Source organism: Pocillopora damicornis, chromosome 9 (assembly GCF_964200805.1).
Source record: "Pocillopora damicornis chromosome 9, jaPocDami1.2, whole genome shotgun sequence".
In the NCBI taxonomy this organism is placed as follows: domain Eukaryota; kingdom Metazoa; phylum Cnidaria; class Anthozoa; order Scleractinia; family Pocilloporidae; genus Pocillopora; species Pocillopora damicornis.
Window position 1 is genome coordinate 22356432 of NC_142678.1, and position 16766 is coordinate 22373197.

The 16766-nt window shown below is 36.0% G+C and overlaps 3 protein-coding genes across 7 annotated transcripts; 1 reads left to right on the forward strand and 2 right to left on the reverse strand.

Annotated features, from left to right (window-relative positions):
• Positions 1-3897: 3897 nt before the first annotated feature.
• Positions 3898-6532, reverse strand: LOC113670181 (cyclin-dependent kinase 5 activator 1). Its single transcript, XM_027186281.2, has one exon. The coding sequence runs from the start codon at positions 5446-5448 to the stop codon at positions 4555-4557; it is 894 nt and encodes a 297-aa protein (XP_027042082.2). The 5' UTR covers positions 5449-6532; the 3' UTR covers positions 3898-4554.
• LOC113670152 (uncharacterized) lies at positions 6486-14294 on the forward strand. 3 transcript variants are annotated; one of them, XM_089182788.1, is made up of 9 exons: positions 6486-6582; positions 7550-7814; positions 8118-8172; positions 9228-9273; positions 9993-10042; positions 10400-10445; positions 10895-10977; positions 11105-11177; positions 12079-14294. In XM_089182788.1, exons 2-9 carry the CDS (start codon positions 7721-7723, stop codon positions 12535-12537), a joined length of 906 nt encoding a protein of 301 aa, XP_089038914.1. In that variant the 5' UTR covers positions 6486-6582; positions 7550-7720; the 3' UTR covers positions 12538-14294. The 3 variants fall into 3 exon arrangements, with proteins under 3 accessions (XP_089038914.1, XP_027042043.2, XP_027042044.2); XM_027186242.2 differs by lacking the exon at positions 6486-6582 and adding an exon at positions 6737-6874; XM_027186243.2 differs by lacking the exon at positions 6486-6582 and adding an exon at positions 7194-7367.
• LOC113670154 (uncharacterized) lies at positions 12554-16703 on the reverse strand. 3 transcript variants are annotated; one of them, XM_089182790.1, is made up of 5 exons: positions 16235-16703; positions 15294-15398; positions 14343-14561; positions 14168-14251; positions 12554-13738 (listed from the first exon to the last, which is right to left on the reverse strand). In XM_089182790.1, exons 1-4 carry the CDS (start codon positions 16565-16567, stop codon positions 14171-14173), a joined length of 738 nt encoding a protein of 245 aa, XP_089038916.1. In that variant the 5' UTR covers positions 16568-16703; the 3' UTR covers positions 12554-13738; positions 14168-14170. The 3 variants fall into 3 exon arrangements, with proteins under 3 accessions (XP_089038916.1, XP_089038915.1, XP_027042045.2); XM_089182789.1 differs by having other exon boundaries at positions 12554-14251; XM_027186244.2 differs by lacking the exon at positions 14168-14251 and having other exon boundaries at positions 16235-16696.
• Between the last annotated feature and the right edge of the window lie 63 nt (positions 16704-16766).

A 16766-nucleotide genomic window follows, 5' to 3' on the forward strand; every position in this document is an offset into this window, starting at 1 on the left:
TTTCTGCACTAGGATTAATTAACGTGATCAGTCAATGAGCATGCTGAAATTTCTGCATATGTGTTATTAGTGATAAGAAATATATTGGTAAAGATTATTATATATTAATCATTTGCTTGCACTGTGGTTGTCTTTCTCCGTTATTGAAATCTTGTTTGCTGTACGCATGATTTTATGTGAGAATAACTTGGAAAGCAGCGTGGGTGGAATAAGCGAGTGTTTGGGCGGACTTAAAGGAAGTAGTGCGAGAAACATTAAAGAATTGTGCAAGGTTTTCTTCAATATATTGACTCAAACCTTATCGGAATCTTTATCATGCAGAGAGAGCGTGATGCAATCAAACTGCAACTTTCTTGATCCACCATCTGCAAACTATTTTATACTTAAGAACTTTATTTCGGTAGTGTTTATCTTTTTAGTCTTATATTATCTTCGCTTTTGATTTGCCTTGTCGGCCTCTTTTATTTGAGCGGAAATTCTCTGAATCAAATTTGAATTAGTAGAGAATCAGATGTACGGCACATTAAAACGTTCACAAATTCCATCTAATGCGAAGGTTTTGCGAGATCGAAAAAAATATCGTAAAGGAATCTGAATTTCGGAATTATCACATTTCATGGTCAACATTCAAGTGATGCTAAAGTGAAGTCTGATGTTAGAATTCTGTTGTGAGATTGCACGGCAGATGACGGATCATCTTTATATGGATACTATGGTGAAATTTGATGACAGAAATATGATAAAGTCTGAATAAGAACGTGATCGCAGCTTTAACTTTACTTCAACTGGTGATTTTAACACCTCTTAATGTGAGCTGATACTCAGTTCGAAGTGCACCGCAGGATTACATTTCGCAATGACCCTTCAGTTTAATTCTGAATATGAACTTCTCGCTCGTGGGATAAGTTACCATAAATTTTTACTACCTCTACTTAAACACTGAAGAGTGCACATAAAGATTCCATCCAAACGAAGCACTTTCTCCCAGCAATATACCAGTTCATGTAAGAAATCAAACACATTGTTCTGCGGATTGAGCAATATTTACATTGCTAAAAATACTCACATATATAACATTTTATGCAAATTATTTTTAATTCAATTGAAAAATTAAGCATCAACTGTGTTTTACAAAGGAAATCATCTCCTCTCACTTAAAATTGATTTTCTTCTGACGCTAGTTGATAAATAATTCATGCAAAGATGACGTGTTTGTCTGAGGGGGAACTTTAGATTACCTTAATTTCAAACGTATTTCGAGACTTTTCCTGGTGCGCTTTCTTTAAACTATAACGCATATTATTTACAATTTGTTTCGATGACAGTTTTCTTAAATAAACCACTTTTTTCTTACACTGAAATTATATACACTGAGAGAATCTAATTTTTGTCAATGGCATTTGTCAACAAGAATGACTTTTTATCATAGACGTTAAAAATTTATCTCAACTTTTCTCTTCTTAATTATTTAAATCAAAAGTTCATTACATACACTCTCTGTGAGTATTGCTTATTTACTCTCTTCTTGTTCAAAGAAACTTTGATCCGTATTTGTCAGACATAATCGGTATCTAAAACTAAAGGAAGCTGAGTTCAGTTTTATTTTCCAAGCCACAGCTAGCTCTGTCTGAAACATTTACCACTCATATCTAATTTTTAATTGCGGTTGAAAAACGCTGGGGGATTTTCAAAGTAGCGGAAATGACATTTATTCTAAAAGTCTTCCTCTGTCGTAATTGCTGTTTCATTTTTATTAAATTCCGAAAAGTATTTTGCACAATCAAGCTTATTCAGCCTTCGTCATTGTCAATTAAAAACTGAGCAAAACAATGAGGTTTCCATTTCAGTAATGGGCTTTTTGAAAATGTTTTCGTTTCAGTCGGCCTAATGACTCCATTTTTGCAAGGAAATTGCTTTCTGCTGTTTTTTTTGAAGAGTTCTTTCTCTTTTTGAAGCATTCTCGTGGTTTTAAAGTACTCCGATTGCCGGCTAATGCATAACAACGAAAGAACACTTTTAATCAAGCTTTGTATTTCTTCTTTGTTTGCATTTGCCAACAGATAACATTTCAGGCATAACTAGCTTCTAAAAATGGAACTGAGCTGTCTTAGGATGATGTCGTCTGAATTTTTAGAAAAGAAAGCTAGTACACCAAATCACAATGTGCATTAAACATTCAAATACAATGAGCATGAACAGCATAAATTCCATTCCACGTGCATAAAACATTCGAAAAGTCGCCGATGTCACTGATTTCGAAATAGATTTTCTTTTCGGTGCATAGTTAAAGCATATCGAGAAAAATATTCACCGAGAATGAATGTTGTTTTAGCTTTTTCAGTTTTGTCTATAACATTTGGCGAGGATCTTATCCAGGCTTAGAAATCGTTATTGTTGTTGTTGTTAGTTTGCAGTTCAATTAGTTAGACGATTCCGGAATGATTTTTATCGATCATTGTTGAGATCGAAAAAAGATAATTTTTGATCTTGTGTGCCATGTTACAAACGGACACTGTCAGTTCATAATCACATCTAACACTTGAGTTTCCATTACGTTCTTAAGGCTCTCACCAAGTTTTACTACTTTTTCGTATTTTCATTTGCAAAGAATAAAAACCACTCGCTTAATTTCCGTATTTTTTTTAAGTTTTAAAAACGATTCTCAGCTATAAGCAACAGAAAAGCAGAATGATTTCTATTCGTAGATTAGGAACTGCTAATAAATTTTTCAGACTGTTTCAAAACAAGTCCAAAATTAAATGCTTGGACGCGACAAATTTGAACTAAGTTGAAAAGAGAGCAGCAGTGAGATAGACAGTTTTATTTCAACATACTCTAAACTTTGACAAAAAGCCGGCCGAGTGTACGGTTTGGCTTTAAACAACAAGCTTTGTCACCCTCAACATTGATTAATTGTTGAAAAAAACCGAGCAGAATAAATTCCAAAATATCCTTTGATATATGCTCTTCTGGTATTTCTGAAGGGAACAAGAACTGGCTCCCATTTCGCTTTTTACCCGGAGAATGTGGCCGGAAAATGCTTTGGCACTTTATCGTAAATTTCAACACCGCAAAGCCACAGAGGTTCTTGAAAATCCGCGAAATAATGAAATTAACATTCGCTTTTATCACGAATTGCTGGAAGCGTTAAATATATGATTCTTTTTTAGTAAAAGCAATGATGATTTGCACAGGACCTGAAAGCAAACTCAATGCGTAATGATACCGAACTATAGAAAGTAATGTCTTAAGCTAAATATATAACCTAGAGCATAGATTTTCATCTGCACGAAACGAGCAAATAATCTGGCAACTAAAGAAGAAATCCGCACATTATTCTCCAATTTCAAACTACTGTTTCGCAGGAATCCATTAAAAATGACAGTCTGCGTGTCGTAAATGAGACCGAGCAGGAAATTAGTGCTAAAAAATGGGGGTTTCTCGGGAAGATTCATTGGTTTCAATTTCTAATACCGAAACATCAGAGGCAGTCAAAATTAAGAGATTTCGTAATTTCCTGAAGAAACCGGTTATTTCCCACGATTGGAGTTTAGATTTTGACGTTTTTCTTTGTGAAAAATTGAATAGACTAACTACTTTTTCGTTTGACTTCGAAGGAAGAAATTATTTTGCAATGATTGCGCGCGGAAAAATAATGGAATTGACGGCAAGATCACGCGCAGAGGTAACTGATGTGGGAATCTTTTGCTCGTTAAAAAAATTCACTCCTTTCCTGAAGTAGCGTTGAGCTGAAAACGTGCATTGATTTCCTAATAACTGACATCTGTAATGGAAGGAAGCCAAACAATTATTCAGATCATTTATATTGTTAGAATCAAGAGTTTCTCATTTTTTTTTTTTGAACCTTCTGATAGCAATAACCCCAAGGAACAGATGTTATGTTATAAATAAACATTTTAATGATCATTTTCTTTTGTGTTGAATAAAATCTGAATTTTACATTTTGATTGATGGGCGATTTTTTGCCATAAATTCTGCTTTTCAACGCACGAAACTCGTGTTCCTTAAAAAGGAACTTTCTCACCTAATTCCACACCGCGGGCACGTTTTCTGGGCAAAGCTTGACTTTCATCTCATATTTATAAGCAATAAAAACCGCAGATGTATTTTCCAGTTCTTTATCCTTGACCGCGAAGATTATCGAGTTCGAGCTTCCATATTTGTCCGGAAAAATTAACAAAAGAGAATATATAAAATCCATCGAAGGTCGAAATGCCAGTTGTAAAATAAACGAGTTGTTTACAGAGCTATTGTAATTTTTCAATGCTAAGATGCGCTGAATAAGTTATGAACTCCATAAAATCAGCTGCAATATTCTAAAACAGAGGGAAGTTTAGTTTTGATGAAAGCGACGCGCATAGTTAATTAGCAAGCAGCCTCTGAAATCGAAATATACTATTTTACTTGGAACGCCGGCCCGAAAGCTTTGTCCAATCTTTTTTTTTTTTCGGTCAAGAAAATTATTTACACCTATTTTTTTTTAGGCAGGAGACCATTTGATTTTCAGAAAGCAAAGGGCACTGCGTATTAATTCTACCCATCTCGTCTGTCAGTTATAGACGATCCACCATAGTTTTTCAGTTCGACCAAGAGTTCGCCAAAAAATTTCGGCTCTCTGTTCATTTGAAGCATTTTCTCGCTCAGGTTGTTTGTTATAAGCATACACCGGTCCCAGAAAGCTCTCCTGTCTCCATCCACAAGGAAAGGTTTTAAAGGATAGCTTATTTCGGGGCCGTTGTATGTGTAAGCCATGTACAGGCATGTTAAAATTTCAGCGCGTAACTGGGCTGGATTAGGGATTTTATCCGACAGACTTTCCTTTAGCAGCATAAATAAGAACACAAGATTGGGTGGTGTCAAGAAAGCTTGATCCTGCCAGCCTTGTAGTAGTAACGCCCTATCAACTCCTCGCAGCCATAAAATTACCTCCGATGCACGGAAGCGAGTTAGATTCTTACAATGGCAGCGGACGAAATTTCCCAGACAGCGAAGAGCGTCGCTACTGATCAGAAACGACTGCGAAATCGGTAGTTTAGGATTCGCTGGAGGGATATCGACACCTTGGCTGACAACTTGCATGGAGTCTGTCGTCTTGATTGGCAGGTTAATTTCTTGGGTTTGTGCGAGGAGCGGCGGAGCTGGATCGCTTTTTTGCGTTTCAGTTTCCTTAAACTTGCTTGATTTAGAAGGTGCTGGTTCGATCTTCGATTTCATCTTTTTCTTGCCCACATTAGCGCATTTGTGGAGGTACGCGGCCACGGCATCGCAGGTTGTTTGAGGCGCCTTGTTCTCTTTACTGTGAATGTCGCTGTTAACATGATAACAACACTTACAGTGGTAGGACTTGCCACTCTCGCGAGCTTTGATATTCCATATGGAATACTCGTGTAGCAGATCTTTCCTATTAATGGAAAGGGTTGCTCCCATCGTTAAAAACAACGGATGAAGCGTGTATTCTGCCAAGCCACGGGTTCACAGATACGTGGTATCTTGCTCCTCGTTGGACTGCCGTGCGCGCTACAAGAAACGACTTAAAACTGAATGTGGCAGGTGGCAATACATTGGCGAGCGCTCAAATTTAAATCGATTGTGTGACTCGCTCTGTATTTGTTTTTATGTTACGCGGGCATAAAACCACATGACCAAGCAGTCGCCAATAGCAACCGGATTAATATAGCTATGACATATCCTCTAGGGGACAAATCATCCGCAGAGAACCAATCAACGGCGACTTGGCCAGACTTCCTAAGTATCGTTCGATAAAATTTCCACCCCAGAGGTTAGACATAATGGGGAAACTGAAATCGAATCAGATTAAGTCAGAGTCACTTAAATACCATGTAAATAGTCAGTCATAGGTGGAAATAGATCGCACAGGAAGGTTGTTAGAATATTCATGTTCTGCACAATTCCAAAGAAGAAGAAAAAATTATGCCTTTTTTCAAAACGAAAAGTCTCTTGAAAATTCTAGTAATTACGAAAATTTATTCATGTGATGGTCTGCGACACATTTGTGCCAAGTTTTTCAATAAAGCATGACTGATCTTCCCTTTTGTCGCTTCCTTCAGATCAGACGTAAATATAAACCGAAATTTCAATGTTTTATTTTTAATATTCACTGGCCTAGGTTAACAAAACAAGTTTGTCAAAAGGAGCTAAAAGGTTTTAAATGGAAAGGTTTTGAGGCAGCATAATTATTTCAATGTATAATGGTTTTCTTAATGAAACTTCATACTATCGAGGAAATGTGTCAACGCAACTAAACGTGAAGCTCTGAATCGTGTATCTTGGGTAGACAGAAGGAATAAAGAATTTTTGAATGAAAAATGATACTTGCGAAATCAGGCCGAACTACGTAGTAAATGTGTGTTGAGAAGACGATGATAGATGGTATCAGAGTAGCATGTCGATTGGACGCTTTGCGACCGCTTATCTGCTAAGCGATGAATCCAGAAGTCTGATAAATTATTGGCAAGGAAACGTGACCAGTCCACTTCAATGATGCGTTGTAGTTTTCGGAGCAGGTGGATCTTGGTGGGTGATTGAAAATACCGCCAGCAGGTATTGCAAAAGGAAGCCACTTAGACGTCAAAAAGCGTACATCGTTTCCTACGGAATTTTCCATTTTCTTTAGACTAATGTACTCCGCCTTGAAACCCGGCAGTGCCGACACACAACTATTATTTTCTCTTATTTTATTTCTGACGCATTTCCCCCCAAAGAAAACAAAAAGTGAACGATCTTTCAGAAAGTGAAATTTGGCTTGAATTGAGGAAAATTCGACGCCACGCTTCAGCTGTAATTGTCAGGAACAGCGCCAAAGGACGTGCTAGAAAATCCAACAGAAGTATCAGTATGTCCGACAATCACTAGCTTCCTTTAACTCTAATGCTACCACTTTGAGTAATTAACAATTATAAACAAAATCTGAATGAATCAGCGCACTTTGTATTCGACGCACGTTTCAGAGAATTTTGAATAAGGAGAAACCCAAATTCTATAAACTGCTGTGAATCTTATTATTTTTACGGCCAGAAGTTGATTAGTTTAATAATTTTCCCGGACGGGATATACGTGCGTTCTTGCGCAACTCGATGCAGCAAGTTTTTAAAGACACATAATTCTTAATTTAGCACGAGACATAAGAAATAATGCCTGAATGAAATTAAATCATAGCAGTCTGACCTTATTCTAGGCATAATTTCCATCCATATTTTAATTTTTTTTTTCAAATAATTGTTTTATTTTTTTCAGTGTCCCCTTTATTTTCATAATCACTAACATTCTGCGCTTCGCTCAGACAAAAAGAATTCCTCTCCAGTGAAAGTGAGCGAGACAGATCTTCGGTAGTTCACCTCAGTTTTATAACTATTTCTTTCAACTACTGGCATTTGCCTAAGTGTTTGATCTAAGACAATAATTATGTGATTGCCAGAAACCCAGATTTGTTCCCTGCTAGTAAGTTTTTGATCCCATTTCCTCATTTAATAATACTTAATTACTCTGTTATACTCTCCCACCGACGCAGCACCACAGTTTCTTTAGGAACTACCATCAATGCTTGCCTTTCATAACCGCGGTAACCTGGGGACTAAAGCATACTACCAAGATGGCGGCTGTTTTAATGTTTTCAAACTTCTTGGCTTAGAATTGATTGATCAAGTCGTCGAGTTTCTTTTGCAAAAGTAACGCCAGCACAATGTATCATCCATCAAGAGGCGGAGTTCGCGGTGGACAAGATCAGTTTGATTGGGAAGATGTAAAGCTCGACAAGCACCGAGAAAGTTACTTGGGTAAGTGAAAGGTTACATTGACCTCTATTCGATGGTATATTGTCACAAAACATCGATATTAAATAAGGTGATCACGGACCTTTCTATGCAACTCTTTTGAATCCATGAGCATGATAAATAAACTATTTTTCATTGATTCAGTTGGGAAAGAATATCAATTTTGACTCCAGTATTTTCAACTTACATGTAATTTGCGGAGACTAATCACAATTTTAGACTACGTTTATACAAGGTTAACTTTGTGGAATTTTAAATTTCTTGTACGTAATGTATTAATATTTTACTCTGTGTTTTTGACCATAGGTCATTCGGTTAAGGCTCCTGTAGGAAGGTGGCAAAAGGGAAAAGATCTACACTGGTAACTACCATTAATACCGTTTACAAACTAAGGATGTTGTTTTATTGGCTCTTGTAAGACTGAGTCATTTTCAGCCAGAGCTTATAGGCTTTTCAACAAGAGCTGGAGACCAGTAAAATTTGCCATCTATTTCTCATGATCGTGCTGCTCACTTTAATAAAATAACAGTTGAATCTGATTGGGTTTTTATTAGTTTGCAATATGAAGAGCACTAATATGCCAAATGCTCAACCAAATCTTTGGAAATTATACCAGAGCTCGAGGAAACATGATGAATCTCACTTGGAAGATCTCTTTCCTACTCCTTAAATATTATGTCATAAAAGAGAACTTTGCCATGATCAATATCTGAGCATGCATATATTTTTGAATCTGCCCCTTTTTACAATCTTTCCCCTGGTGTTTTCTTTTCTGTCTACCCATATTTAAATTTTTTCTGATGTAGAAGGTGAATGGATATTACAGGTACTATTACTGGGAATCCTAGATAAAAACTGAGTTGTTTTATACACCTTGTTAGATAACAATTGTGCTATAATGACATCAAGTCTCCGCTTTTGTTTTGCTTTTTGACATATTTAAAGCTTGTGGTTTTGTTTGTGTCCAAACCTTGCTCTATCAGAAACCCTGTGGAGCATCCTTTAATATGGTCGTACAGTTTATTATTAGGATGAACATGTGAAAAGGGTAATATGTTTAGCATCACAAAGTCATATTTAAGAATTGGTAGCTGGTAAACTTCACAACTACTTGCAATATCTTCATTGGGTATGTAAGTTGTCAATTGAGAGATCAGAATACCTCTAATGAGATGATTTCCACAATATGTAGACTGAGAATGCAACATGTTACCCTAGCATTACTTACTTATTTAACAATTCTCATCAATCCTTAGAGAATATATTTAGGAAAATATATATTATGGGTAAATATTCCACATGAACTTGTATAGTTTACAACATATATGTACTGTAAAAATGTGAAATTTTGAAATGGTCATAGAATAACCAAGCAGCATGATTTTAAAAACAGCAATACACTATTTTATATTTCAGGTATACAAAAAGTGGTAAAGGAAACTCAGGAATGTCAAAGCAAGAGGTAATGGACCAATGACTGTAACAGTTATCACTAAAATGGTTACAAAAACAATTAATTTAATGATAAGCAGCTAAAGTAAAAATTGGTGGTTAATTCTTACACTCCTAAGATCTGATTATTAATTCTTCCCTCCGGCTGCTTCACATTTCCTTGTAGATGAGTCATAAGAATTTGGTATTAGATCAAGATAACAACTCTTACCAAATAAGTTTGGGTTAATTCTCATAATCTGTTTCCTGAATAAGGTATGGAAATCATAAGGAGAAGTTACCTGTTAATCACTTTTGGGAGCTAAAGAGTGGAGAGGAATTATTTTGCATTGATTACAAAAGACTGTCTTTGGTGAAGATTTTAAAAAAGAAACTATTTTAATCAAATATTTTGAAATTGTATTGACTTTCATTCAAAGTGGTGTTATTTGTCTTATAAATGTTGTGCACTAAACAGTCAAAATTAGCTTTAACCCTTTAATTTCCAGAAGTGATTCACATGTAACTTCTCCCTTCAACATCCATCCATTATCCAGCAAACAGGTAATGAGAATGCTCAAATGTATCAGGTAGAAGTTTTTATCTTGATCTAACACCAAATTCTTGCAACTAATTTACAAGGAAATGTGTAGCAGCTAGAGGGGAGAATTAACAATCAGATCTTGGGAGTTAAAGGGTTAATAACAGTTTTCTGACTTTTTATTTTTTTTATTTTTTATTTATCTTTAGGAAAAAGATGCAGTTAAGAGAATGGAAGCTGAAGCACTTGCAATAGCACTGTAAGACAACATGTAATTGCATATTGAATTATTATTATTATTATTTAATGTATTATATACATTTGTTAAGAATACCACTTCAGCATGTTAATTTTTTCATGTATGGTAAATTACCAAGTCGGATGTCCACAGCCCTTACTGGAATGTATTGATGCAGCGCATGTTAGATATGAGGTGTTTTTGAGCTGAGCAGCAGTGGAATGATTATTTACTGGTATAATACTATTAGTTTTCTACCACAAAATAATGCTGCAATCAGACTGGTCACGTAACTTGCTATATATTCTTTGGTTCAATATTTTGCAGCTTTCAAAAGACTACCCGTAATTCAAATGGAATGCATTTTTTTTTCTTTAGAGGGAGAGGACCGAGCAAGAAAGTAGCAAGTGGTGTTTCAAAACAGGTTACTAAGATCTAAATAGTCTGAGGCCATTAATATGTTACACTTGACTAGTACTGATGGTAGTACATTGCATGGAGATGTGTTTAAATTTTAAATCTTCCCTTGAAACTGCTCATCAGCTTTAAATTACCTCTGCTGAAAAGTTGGTAAATTTACATAGAGAAGTCCAGGGTCAGTGCCGGTTGCGGTTGTGTATTTTGGTGTTACTCTTAAATCATACAGTGACTCTCCTCCCAAGAGAATAATGACTCTGTCAACTTGCACTTCTTGTCACAAGAGCAGTTAATTACTTAAGTTGATTCAAGATCATTTTACCTGAATTAAACATGTATTTTAAGCTGCTGTGGACTGAGCTGCTAAATGTAAGACACACCCCTAAAAATTAAGTGACCACTGATGTATAATTTTTTAGTAACAGCTTCTTAACTTTAAAACATCACTTTCACCAGGAACTGGCTGAAGTATGTCGCAAGGGTCAAGTGGAACGTGACTCAATGGACATTGAAAGGGTTCAAGGCATGGGATTTGGAAGGTATTACCGTAATGTTTAATTCAGGGGTGATATATTAAGAGAAATTTAATGCCAGTCACTCTTAGAGGTTGAAGGGTAAAGAAAAAATGTCTTCAAACCTTTTGTGTATCATTTTATTTCTCATCAGCACAAGAGCTTCTCTTGTAGCTGGGCTGTCTGCACCCATGAAGGAGACACTGAGTGCCACAGGATCACAACAGGTGTAGTTCTTGCGGGCATTATAATGAATTATTTTTATACTTCAATTACCTACAAGTCTAATGACAGGTCAAGTTTGATTTTCCTGTTTATTACACCCATTTTGAAATCATTGGCGGTCCCATAATCTGATTGGCTCTAATTGATGCAATTTATTCATGAATTGCACCATTTTTTGCTTTAAATCACATTTTTTTCCCAGCCAATGAGGAGGCTACACGAAAATCAAAACAACCAATCAGATTGTTTAAAGCTTGTTTAAAGATTGTTTTAAGGCTTGTTTAAAGTAACTGATCAAATTGCAGGAAAATGAAAGACAAAGAGCATCATGTGGCAAATTTTGCAACTTTTGTTTCCAAAACTCTTACTTTTTCCCTCCAAAAAATGGATGAGTTTAATTTCAGACCAGCTCAGTACTGCATCAATAAAATATTTGAATGTATCAAGTCCTGTATTTGGGTGATTTCAAAATGGATGTAACAAAGTGGTTGAACCTTGTATCATGCAATTTTGGTCTGAAATCTTACTTGTGATTTCAAGTCAAACTTGCGCTGCACACCTGTTTGATTTTGAAATCATGCATATGATTTCAGCCCAAATTGCACTCCACTCAGTTCAATTACCATTATTAATTTTTAGTTATTGAAAAATGTTATTAATGCTCAGAACAAAAAGATTGCATTTTTCACTAAGAGATGGGGAGACCATTCCTCTACCATATCTTTAAATATATGTTGCTTAAAGTTGTAAAAAAATTACATTTTAACATCACCCAAATAAGATAAGCAAGTCCTTTACAAGGGATGTTGAAATGAGAAAATCTTTTTTGTTCTGTTTAAGAGTATTTAACTGGCTATTTTTTCATACTGTCAATTTTTCCTAATATTTCTTATATGCTTATAGGAAAGACATGCAGATCCTGCAACACCAAGCAATACAAAGACAGGAGAAGTTTTAAGGAGTGAAAGAGAAGAAGACCATGCCAGTGATAAGATAAAGAGGAAGAAGGAGAAGAAAGAAAAGAAATCTAAAAAAGAAAAGAAACACAAAAAGAGGAGGCATGGTGAGGAAGAAAAGAAAAACAAGAAACACCACACTGAAGAAGCTGATAATGAGCATAAGAAATCTAAACATTCAAGGAAAAGAACACATGATCATGATAAAGTTAATCAAAATAATTCTAAGCATGAGAGACATGATTCATCCTCATCAGGTAGTGATTCATGTGATAAAAGAGACAGATATTCCAGGAGACGACACGATTCATCAGATGGAGACATATCAAGGACAACTACTGCAAGGCACAGAGACAGAGGAGAAGAAAGGCCAGGACGACGTAGACAAAGGCATGACACTGAGTAAAACATATCCTTCTGACTTAACTACCAAGCTTTTATTAGGCTCAGCTAGCTAATCAATTTAGTATCATCTACAGCATTAAGAAAAACTGCAATAAAACACCCTTCAATCCTTATACCAGTAAACAGGGTTCAAAATAATTTTTCAGCTTCTAGCATGAATTTGTAAGCTTTTGGCAAGGCTAATTTTTTTCTTCCTGGCTGTCAATATGGTGTACATATAGTATACTTTAAATTGCTGAAATAATTTCAGTATCAGAATCTTTATTTTGATCAACATGTTTTGTTGCGGCAAATCCTAATCTAACAAAGGGTAGTGAACACCTCAATCTTTCAGTGGTTGTTCAAGCATGAAATATACAAGTTGGTCAAGCCAAACTGTTGTGCTTCTCCATTCACAGCTGTGGGAAATCTGCACTGTCAAGCATTGACTTTAATTTGAACGTATGAGAAGACTTTACAAACTACATTAAACAGGATTTGGCAGAAAATAAACCTTGATAATAGGTAGTATGTACATGCAGAAACATAAACACGGTAATGTGACGGTGTGCACACAAGCTTGCATGTTACACGTTTGAACAAATAGGTAGAAAGCTGAATACTGTAAACAAAAATACTACCTGTAGCACGCTTTAAATTTTGAAAGTTTAACCCTGACCAGAACATATTTTCTCCCTACTGTTCTCTAAACCTTTTTTTATGTTTAAGAATCAAGAATTTCTCTGGTTGGTGATCATTTCCTTCATTCTCATGACCCTAAGTTTGTTTTAGGGGTGATACTGATAAGAGAAATTAGTTGCTAATCACTCTTTAAGGGTTAAAGGGTTAATGTGTGATACAGAGGTGATATGGAAGAGACAAATCAGATGCTAGTCACGCAAGGGTCAAAGAGTTGACTGCCCAGGATGTTTTCTGTCATCAACATTGTTCAATCAGGATCCCCCAGACAACCATGAAAGTTTTTGTTAAGTAACTAAATTTGATTTTTCTGATCTCCAAACAACTGGAAAAGATTCACTTTTATAAAAGTGATCGCCTGGTTTTAATCCTCCACTGTAATTGGGTGAAGGTTCCCATGGTCTTTCCACAAATGTTGCATCTTCTCCTAGCCAGCGCATGACAACCACTTTTCTTCCATCTGGGTCTATGCTCTGCTTTGCACCATGTAGGATTCGAAAGTGGAATGCTAAGCAATCTCCAGGCTGTCAAGTAATGTTAAGTATACAAAGTTAAAATCAAAACTTTGGTAGACTAGGGTGTTTTTAAAAAAGCAACTCATGGCTAGAGATGACTAAGCTAAAGGATGTTTTTTTGGGACCAAGATAGACAATTTTTCTAAGGGAAACTTGTTTTTTAATTTTTAGGTTAAACTAAATGTTAAGAATCTAGTTTATTAATTAGTTGCAAGTTAAAAGTGAATTACTAGGCTGGCATTTTGGTAACAGTATTTCTTACACATATAATATTATTTTACATGCAAACATAAATTATGCTCATCGTGCATGCAGGTGCAAGATTATCATTATCAAACAAAAGGTTACAAATTGAAGGGTCACTCAGCTTGAGTGCACACTTAATCTACCTTTCTAGCTCATGAAAAGTTTAGCATCTGAATCATTATGCAGTCTCACCTTTCACTTAGCTGTCATTAAGTGACCTAAAACAAGTTTGATTTTTACTTCCCTTAGCTCCAGATTTATTAAGGTGCCATACCTCTTAAAAATATAAAATAAAATTACAAATCAAACTACCTAAAAATCACTTTTTCTGTGAGTTTATACAATTCAAAAAAACTGCAATAATAACCTTAAGGTCCCAGGAAAGCAAGTTGTATGCATCTGGATGGCTGTCAATATCAGGGATGTCTTCAAAAACCTTTTCATTATATGTCTTTGTGTATTTGTAATTCTGTAAGGATGCAAACTTCCTAGGTTTAAACCATTTTCCCCACTTGTGGGATCCACCAATGTAAGTCAAATTTGATGATTTTGATACAGGAGTAACGGGAATCCAAAAAGAACAGTTCTGTTCAGAAAAAATAACAAAAGAAGAACCTTTCTTTATGGAAAGAGTAGGTACTTTACGAGATCTATGAATTTTAAGGACATGATAATTGAACCAAAGCAAGAGGAAAGAAAAGAAAATAATTTTTCACAGAAAAAAGTGATAAAACATGGCATGTTTCATCATTTGTGTTATTTCATACAGACACAGGGTAGGTGGGAACAAAGACATGCCCAACTCATTCTGAGGTTACAAGCAGAGTGGAAATAGACATTTATCAGTAATTCTGTCCATCTGAAACTGTTCACTAAACTTCCTGCATAGGCCTTAATAATTTCCAACTCATTCAATTAATATTTGTTGGGAAACTTTGTAGGGATTTTTCCCATTATGTCATTACTGTGTTAGCAATAAGATCAATGTGATCACCTATTTTTACCAATTTTAAAATTATTATCTACCTACTAGGCATTTCACTACAGCAAGACCTTGTTTAGTTTCAAGGTGTGTTCCATGATAGGCCAAAGAATGAGACTTTTTTAAGGTGACCCCCTTTTCCATAAAAAGAGAGACTTAAGACCTTGGCAATCCTATCCAAGACCTGTAATTGTTGTAAAATTTCCCCCTTCTTTCATTTCACCATGCAAGCTTTTTCCTCCAATTCCTTTGCATCTCACAGTAAATACCCTCTCAATCTGGCATTCTTATCATGTGTCCATAGACTATCCAAGCTATCCATTCATTCAGTTTTACCTTCCACCCGTCCACTGGGAAATAAGACTGGTCATGATGCCATGGAGTGGTGGAAGTTGTTCCAGGATCTTTTGTGAAAACATGCTCATGATAAAATACAGTGAACTGCAAGAAAGGTGTTTTATCAAAAGTGAGAACAGATCACAAATTTGAGATTAAAAATTTTCTCTACTACAATTCATAATTCATCAATAAAAGTAGAAGAGAGACATGGTTGTCTGTGTCAGTAGTAACAACTTTCCATTTAATAAGTATATTCCTACTTGATGTGTATCTGTTCAGTAACAGAAAACAGATAGCAAATGTGGTAAGAAAAACCCCACCCCACCCCACTGCAAAAAAAACCTCATAAAATAATCTAAAATCACCTCAACCTTTACTAATTTATTACCATTAACCCTTCCATTCCTACAATCTCATTTGTAATTCTCCATCCAACAAGCTCACCTCATAAAATAACATAAGTTCAACCCAACCTTAAGCAGTTTGTCCCAAAATTCTATTACCCTCAGAAGCCCCTCCCTCCCTCCCCCCACCACCCCTATCACTTAAAAATTTTGAGTAATGCACACATCAATTAGAAGCTTCTTATCTCCATCCCCTCAAGCCATTGGCATTTAATTGTTACCTGTCCCTAGAGGGGTTGGGGATTTGAGCCTTGCTTCGGTGGGGTGGGGTAATTGAAGTGGAAATGTCAAGTCTTTCCAGCTTAATACACATGTTTTAATGGAAGAGTTTAAAGGTCAAGAGTCTGCTCCATGCATTATTCAAATATGCTTCATTTAATGATCCACATTGCTGTAGATGGCGTTTCAAATCCTTATGCCATGTGTGTATGGAAATGTTTTGGTCTCCCATCAACTGCTAAAAAAGACAAGTCCAATACCACTTTGGTATCACTGTAAACACAGACGTGGATAATACTTGCGCGTACCCCTCACCTGTGCATCCATTAACTTTCCCGCTATTTCTGCGGCTGGTGATTCAAACACAAACTCCTTAAACTCTGGAATTTGTTGCCAGTTCAATAAATCATTAAAATAGTACGTCTCTGAGTTTTCACTTTTGAGCCACTCGCTTAATATTCCAGGATTCGCCAAGTTCCTCTCGATGCCTTTCGTCAACCTTTTGATCCATTCTCCGAAAACACCTCGAATGCAGATAACACCTTGGTCCTGAAATGTTCTCACTTGTTCTGCGGTGACAATATTCCGAGAAAATTGACAGCAATATTTCCTAGTAGGAGAGAGGAGACGAAAGCGATTTCGCCACATGCTTAGGTGGTTACTGTTGACCTCCTCAGCCACGAAAGCGTACTCTATCAAGAAGTCTGGGTACTAAGACCACACTGTGTTCGTGATTAGTAATTAATGTTGGCATGAAACAATTAATGAACAACATCTCTGAGGGTAAAGCTCTGGAAATTGCATATCTAAGTACCATCGCGGTCTCAATATCTCAATAAGGTTGAAT

What these genes read in the sequence shown, in the direction of transcription:
- LOC113670154 (XM_027186244.2), bottom strand. Translation starts at nt 16,567, where the DNA reads ATGTGGCGAAATCGCTTTCGTCTCCTCTCTCCTACTAGGAAATATTGC. An exon ending in TCCCAGTGGACGGGTGGAAG is followed by an intron (nt 14,562 to 15,293) that starts GTAAAACTGAAT and finishes TTTTCTGAACAG; the next exon opens with AACTGTTCTTTTTGGATTCC. An exon ending in TGCTTTCCTGGGACCTTAAG is followed by an intron (nt 13,739 to 14,342) that starts GTTATTATTGCA and finishes ATTACTTGACAG; the next exon opens with CCTGGAGATTGCTTAGCATT.
- LOC113670181 (XM_027186281.2), bottom strand. Translation starts at nt 5,448, where the DNA reads ATGGGAGCAACCCTTTCCATTAATAGGAAAGATCTGCTACACGAGTAT.
- LOC113670152 (XM_089182788.1), top strand. Translation starts at nt 7,721, where the DNA reads ATGTATCATCCATCAAGAGGCGGAGTTCGCGGTGGACAAGATCAGTTT. An exon ending in AAGGGAAAAGATCTACACTG is followed by an intron (nt 8,173 to 9,227) that starts GTAACTACCATT and finishes TTTATATTTCAG; the next exon opens with GTATACAAAAAGTGGTAAAG. An exon ending in CAGGAATGTCAAAGCAAGAG is followed by an intron (nt 9,274 to 9,992) that starts GTAATGGACCAA and finishes ATTTATCTTTAG; the next exon opens with GAAAAAGATGCAGTTAAGAG.